The sequence below is a fragment of the Salvelinus alpinus genome, chromosome 17 (assembly GCF_045679555.1).
Source record: "Salvelinus alpinus chromosome 17, SLU_Salpinus.1, whole genome shotgun sequence".
Taxonomy (NCBI): domain Eukaryota; kingdom Metazoa; phylum Chordata; class Actinopteri; order Salmoniformes; family Salmonidae; genus Salvelinus; species Salvelinus alpinus.
This window is the reverse complement of record NC_092102.1, coordinates 17,922,674-17,929,236: the sequence shown is the minus strand read 5'-3', so window position 1 is coordinate 17,929,236 and position 6,563 is coordinate 17,922,674. Positions and strand designations below refer to the sequence as shown.

The following is a 6,563-nucleotide window of genomic DNA, read 5'->3' as shown; positions in this document are numbered from 1 at the left end:
CCAACTGTAAAGTTTGGTGGAGGAGGAATAATGGTCTGGGGCTGTTTTTCATGGTTCGGGCTAGGTCCTTTAGTTCCAGTGAAGGGAAATCTTAACGCTTCAACATAAAATGACATTCTAGACATTTCCATACTTCCAACTTTGTGGCAACAGTTTGGGGAAGGTCCTTTCCTCTTTCAGCATGACAATGCCCTCGTGCACAAAGCGAGGTCCATACACAAATGGTTTGTCGAAAACGGTGTGGAAGAACTTGATTGGCCTGTAAAGAGCCCTGACTTCAACCCCATCAAACACCTTTGGGATGAATCGGAACGCCGACTGCGAGCCAGGCCTAATCGCTCAACCTCAATTAAAAAATATATATATTTTAAAAAATATGCTCTTGTGGCTGAATGGAAGCAAGTCCCGGCAGCAATGTTCCAACATCTAGTGGAAAGCCTTCCCAGAACAGTGAAGGCTGCTATGGCAGCAAAGGGGGGACCAACTCCATATTAATGCCCATGATTTTGGAATGACATGTTTGACAAGCAGGTGTCCATATACTTTTGGTCATGTAGTGTATTTTCACACAAAATACAAAATTAACTGTATGTGTTGTCTTTTGTATTCATCCAAGGTGAACTAGGGTAGATTTGTGGTTGGGAGTTTCCTTATTGTTTCCCTACAGACTGGTGATCCTCTACCTTCTCAGAGGTAGTTTATTAGTGAATATATTGACAACAACAGTTCCAGAAAATCTCACCAAAGACCAATCCATCTAAATAATTTAAACCTGAGTAAATTGAACTGGCTCTGTGTTCTGCAAAATCGGCAAACGAAAAATGACAGGAAGCCTCCTGTATGGCGAAGCCAATCTGTCAAAACATAACAGGTCTGTTTATTTGTTACATAACTAAACATTGTAAATATACACGTTTGTGATGTGTTTTGAAGTGTGAATGTTATATTGTATTATTATTTACCAAAAGCTGCAGGAACTGGAGAAATTTATAATTATGATAATTATGCTTAAAAAGTATATATCCGTTTAAGAGAACTACAATATCCATTTGATGAACATTTCATTAGAATTTCACATCACAAATGAATTTGGTCTGATATCTTGATTAGCATATTGACAGTAAAAAAGTATGACAGCTTCCTGGTATCCGTCTCAGTTCAGTTGGTTCTGTATCAGTCTGACAGGCAGCCCACTCTTGCCTAGGCAGGGAATTTATGTTATTTTCCTGAACTATTCAATGCTCTGATTAATTGGTTCACTCCGAGGAAAGGGCTGAGTGGCCAATACCAGCCCAGCAGAGATTGGTCCGTCCAATCTACATCTAACCAAGTGGCAAGGTCCAATTTAGATGTGGTTTAATGTGGCGTGACTGTTTATGTCTTGTGGTGGTGGATACTAAACAAGACACCTCTTCGGTAATTGTAGCCCTGAGAAGCTTTGTGTTTGGTTGATTTCTTTGTTGTTCCATATCTTGTTTAGACTAACTTAAAAATATACAATATTGTGGAGACGAGAATCAAATCAAGCTCTCAGATTTACCATAATCAGACAAATGCTCTATGCTCAGCTTTGATTATCACTAACTGTCTAAATGTGTCACTCATATACAAAAATGAAATTCGGGGGGTATTTTTTTATTACTTATTACACAATAACTTAATTTCATGTAGATATAACAAAGACCATAATCACAATGTTTTTGTTAAATAGTAAAGACTCAATCTTTAGGAAATTAGATAAAAGAATAGACTAAATATTTTGTGGTCTGGTTCATTCACCTGTGAGAAACAGATGTATCTTTCTTTCCTCAGTGTGTCTGCCATTTTGAGAGAAGAAAGGTCCGGCTGTCATGCAAACACATCCTTAATCCTGCTGATAGAAATATAATACACACTCAGGGGCATGTATCTCTGTTTCGTTTATAGGTAAAACAACAAATGTTCAAAAACTACACATATTTGTGCATACTCTCATTTGTCTCCTTGGTCACAAATGTATCACAGTGTGGAGATATAACATAACAACAGCCTTGAGATCAAAGGTGTCTCATTAAGAAAGACAAAAGACTCAGCATTAAATGTCACTGCGGATATAAATAATACGCAGGGCTTTAACAAATGGCAGCAATAAACATGTCAACTCAATGGCTTGATTCCCAAATTATAGCCTAATTCATTAATCTGCCGGAGTTATGCTGTTGTAAAATTGTATTAAACTTCTGCTCAGGGTTGAACCTCAGTAAGGTCAACTGTGGAAAATTACATTATACAGACTGTCTTAGTAGAAAGTATACATCTTTGTCATATAAACAACCTCTCTGAAAAAGTACAAGTCAATCAAAATTTGCGTACATTAAAACACTGTATTTACAAAATATCAAGTTACACAAACGTAAACACAATTTGGGTTTGGGTGAGATGTGAGACCTGGCAGTACTATGACGAGCTCAGTGTTAGTTCTCTCAACAGTCTCGGAAATTGTTCCCTTTTTAATTGTGCTATTATCAGTCTCTCACACAACCCTCATTGTAAACACTCAGTCTCACCAAATTGTTACAGTAAATTGAAATTGACAAACCAGAGTCTGTCTGAGCCGTCTGAAAAAATATATTCCTTTCCCAAACAGAGATTTTCTTCCTTCCTTGACCCAGAAGAGCACTGGAGGAGAACTTCCCTGACAGACACTGCAAATTGTGGACAACAGGAAAGAGCCAGTGAAAATAGGTTGCCAGTGAAAGGAGAAGAGGACGAATGTGGCTCTGTGGTAATATGACACCATATCCACGTACTCTCCTCTCACACTAGAGAACTGACAAATGTCAATGTGTTGTTGTTGCTGTCGCTGATGCTTATGTTGATGTTGATATAGCACTCATCCAGTCCATTAACTATGTCCCCTAGGCTCATCTCACATGACCCATATGACTGAGTTAGGTCAGTGTCCTTTAGAGCTTCTTCATCTCCCTCATACCCTTCTTCCTCCACCTTCTCATCCTCCACCTCTTCCTCCTCTTCTTCCTCTTCTGCGATGGAACAGAGACGGGTGGTGCTGGGGCCTCCAGGGCTGTCGGCAGGTGGCCGGTAGTGGCACTGCCCGTTGAGCAGCTTCCTCAGAGGCATCAGCGGCACCATGTCCTCCCCCAGCAGCTGCTGTTGGCAGTGCCTGAAATCACTCTGCCTCTTCAGCCGCTTGAACTCACTGAAGGCTGAGGTGGACGTCTGGTAGAGACTATGTGCGATGGCCCTGGCCTTCTCTGACTTGCTGACCAGAACGGCATGGCACCGGAGAACCACCGCCTTGTTCTTGACCTGATGTCTGTAGATCCAGGCTAGGATCTTGGGCCGGCAGGGGTCAGCTGTGCAGCAGGTGATCCGGTTCAGAGAGTATAGGTGGGTGGGCTTCTTCTTGCCTGTCTTGTCTGTGCCCATCCGGATGCCCTGAAGACCCACTGTTAACATCATCTTGACGCTCTGCTCTCCGTAGTTACTCCTTTGCCAGATCTTAGCCACAGGGTCCTGTGTGCAGCCTCCCCCTTTAGCTGTGATGGTGACGATGCTTCCCAGGTAACGGACGTTGTAGGTGTGCTCCTCTTTATTGAGCTCCACCGTCTGCCTCTTGCTCTGGAAAACGGAGCCCAGCCAGTCAAAGGGAGTGGAGTCAGGGAGCAGGTCGGGACAGGAGCGCACCAGGGAGGAGATGATGGACTGGTAGGTCAGCCCCACTCCAAAGCTCTTAGGCTTTGTCTTGGCCTCATCCTCCACGAGAACAAACTTACTTCTTCTCCATGGCAGCATGGTGCAGGCTGAGTGAGTTTGAGGGAGCGAGCCCTCCTGCCTGTGTGTGTGTTTTTGTCAGCAAAATAGAGAGAGCAGAGAGAAAGAGGGAGGGAGATAAATAGATAGAAGCCTCCCTGCCAAGCACAGAGGAAAGACTGAGAGCTGCGAGCCTCAGCCAGTCTGTTCCACCAATTGCTCCTCCTTCCTCTCCTCCTCCCTCCTTCTCCTCATCTGTCTGCATCACCCAGCTCTGATCAGTGCTGGAGACTTAGCCCCGTGCTTCAGAAACCCCCCTCTTCCTCCTCCCTCCTCCACTGTTTTCATTCCAAATAGCTCGCCAACCCCTCTCATTTATCTGGCCAGGTCTGAGAAGGAGATTGGGATTTCTCTGTATTTATGTTTGTCTTAACCCTGAGTACGCTGAGACAGAGAGGGTTCATCCGGATGTCATTGTGTCCTCAGGGTGGATTGATTATGTATTTGATTAGCTGTTACATTATGATATGGAGGTCAAAGGTTGGAATGGTGTTCTAATGAATTTTACTTCCTTGTTTTGGTGAGTATTAATAGTGACATTGACATGGACTTTAAAATGACCATATCAATCCTACTACTTTGGTTCCCAGCACATTTAGCTGAAAACACAAGCAATATAAACATTATAAAGGTTGAAACCCAGCAGATGCTTAGACTTGAATTATGCATAGTTAAACTCCAAATCAGCAGGATTCTGGGTTATTATGAAAATGTTATGTAGTTTATGTAGATCTCAACTGCAAATGCAATCCCTTTTTCCTTCCCTTTCCTTGTCTTGTTAAAATACAGACAACATAGCCTATACATCTGCTATTGTAAGTGCTGGAATGTTACATGTGACCATGACATCTCCCTCCATCTAACTTTATTGTGGTCTGTGCTATGTCATGCTTGACTGATTTACTCTATATTGGGAGGGCCCATCACAGGGCAGCGTTTCCGGTTTTGCAGCAATGAATCATTGTGAGTATTATTTCTATCTGTCACCAAGGGTGCCAGAGAGTGGGACTACATTTGTCATGCGTAGATGAAGTGAGAGAATGACTCAAACTGAGAGGAAGTAGCTGTGTAATAATATGGGGGCAATTCCACGATAACAGAGTGATGCTGAGTCTTACTTTCACTTTAAAATGCATGCCAAGATAAAACCATAGGTTGTAAAATTTAACAAACCATACACCCATATGCAGAAGTGTACTTTTAACATCATTGTTCATTTTACTAAAACACATTTACTTCAGGAACAGTGCAGATGCAAAGTTTGGTAATAGAATGACAAAAAACGGAGGGAGATTTTACTATGTGATCACGTTTTCCAAATTAAGATTCAAAGATCAAATCAAATTTATTTATATAGCCCTTCTTACATCAGCTAATATCTCAAAGTGCTGTACAGAAACCCAGCCTAAAACCCCAAACAGCAAGCAATGCAGGTGTAGAAGCACGGTGGCTAGGAAAAACTCCCTAGAAAGGCCAAAACCTAGGAAGAAACCTAGAGAGGAACCAGGCTATGAGGGGTGGTAAATGTGAGGGGTGGTAAATGTGGATGAGTGCTATATCAACATCAACATAAGCATCAGCGACAGCAACAACAACACATTGACATTTGTCAGTTCTCTAGTGTGAGTAAATGTCAGTTGGCTTTTCATAGCCGATCATTAAGAGTATCTCTACCACTCCTGCTGTCTCTAGAGAGTTGAAAACAGCAGGTAGCACGACAGGTAGCACGTCCGGTGAACAGGTCAGGGTTCCATAGCCGCTGGCAGAACAGTTGAAACTCGAGCAGCAACACGGCCAGGTGGACTAGGGACAGCAAGGAGTCATCATGCCAGGTAGTCCTGAGGCATGGTCCTAGGGCTCAGGTCCTCCGAGAGAGAGAAAGAAAGAGAGAAAGAGAGAATTAGAGAGAGCATACTTAAATTCACACAGGACACCGGATAAGACAGGAGAAGTACTCCAGATATAATCGACTGACCCTAGCCCCCCGACACAAACTACTGCAGCATAAATACTGGAGGCTGAGACAGGAGGGGTCAGGAGACACTGTGGCCCCATCCGATGATACCCCCGGACAGGGCCAAATAGGCAGGATATAACCCCACCCACTTTGCCAAAGCACAGCACCCACACCACTAGAGGGATATCTTCAACCACCAACTTACCATCCTGAGACAAGGCCGAGTATAGCCCACAAAGATCTCCGCCACGGCACAACCCAAGGGGTGGCGCCAACCCAGACAGGAAGATCACGTCAGTGACTCAACCCACTCAAGTGACGCATGACTCCTAGGGACGGCATGGAAGAGCACCAGTAAGCCAGTGACTCAGCCCCTGTAATAGGGTTAGAGGCAGAGAATCCCAGTGGAGAGAGGGGAAGATGTCTGCAGAAAATAACACACTGAGTACAAACTGGTTGAATCAACAAGTGGCTTGTATTCATGGAAGCCAAGGGAAGTCAGGCTTCCCCCAAAAATGTACCAAGAAAAAAACATACAAAATTATTTATTTAGTCTGTTTTCCTAATTTTCCTTCAATTCACAAGAGGCTGTCTCTCACCGCAGAAAGCATCCGAGCGAGCAAAACAGCGCCCCTCTGTCTCTGTATGTGTAGGCCATCTATCTGATGCTGTCTGGTCATAAAGAGTATGACATTGTTGCTGCCCGTAGCATTGAATGCAAGGGAAGCCAGCGAGCATTTGGCCTCCCTTGATAAAAAAAAGTATTAAATAATAGCCAATCAGCATTGAGCTA

General features: G+C 43.4%; 1 protein-coding gene across 1 annotated transcript; it reads right to left on the bottom strand.

Annotated features, from left to right (window-relative positions):
• Positions 1-1,619: 1,619 nt before the first annotated feature.
• Positions 1,620-4,006, bottom strand: LOC139542359 (protein FAM43B-like). Its single transcript, XM_071347681.1, has one exon. It carries the CDS (start codon positions 3,793-3,795, stop codon positions 2,797-2,799), a length of 999 nt encoding a protein of 332 aa, XP_071203782.1. The 5' UTR covers positions 3,796-4,006; the 3' UTR covers positions 1,620-2,796.
• Between the last annotated feature and the right edge of the window lie 2,557 nt (positions 4,007-6,563).

Bases quoted from the DNA above. Each gene is read 5' to 3' on its own strand.
- LOC139542359 (XM_071347681.1), bottom strand. From the start codon at position 3,795: ATGCTGCCATGGAGAAGAAGTAAGTTTGTTCTCGTGGAGGATGAGGCC.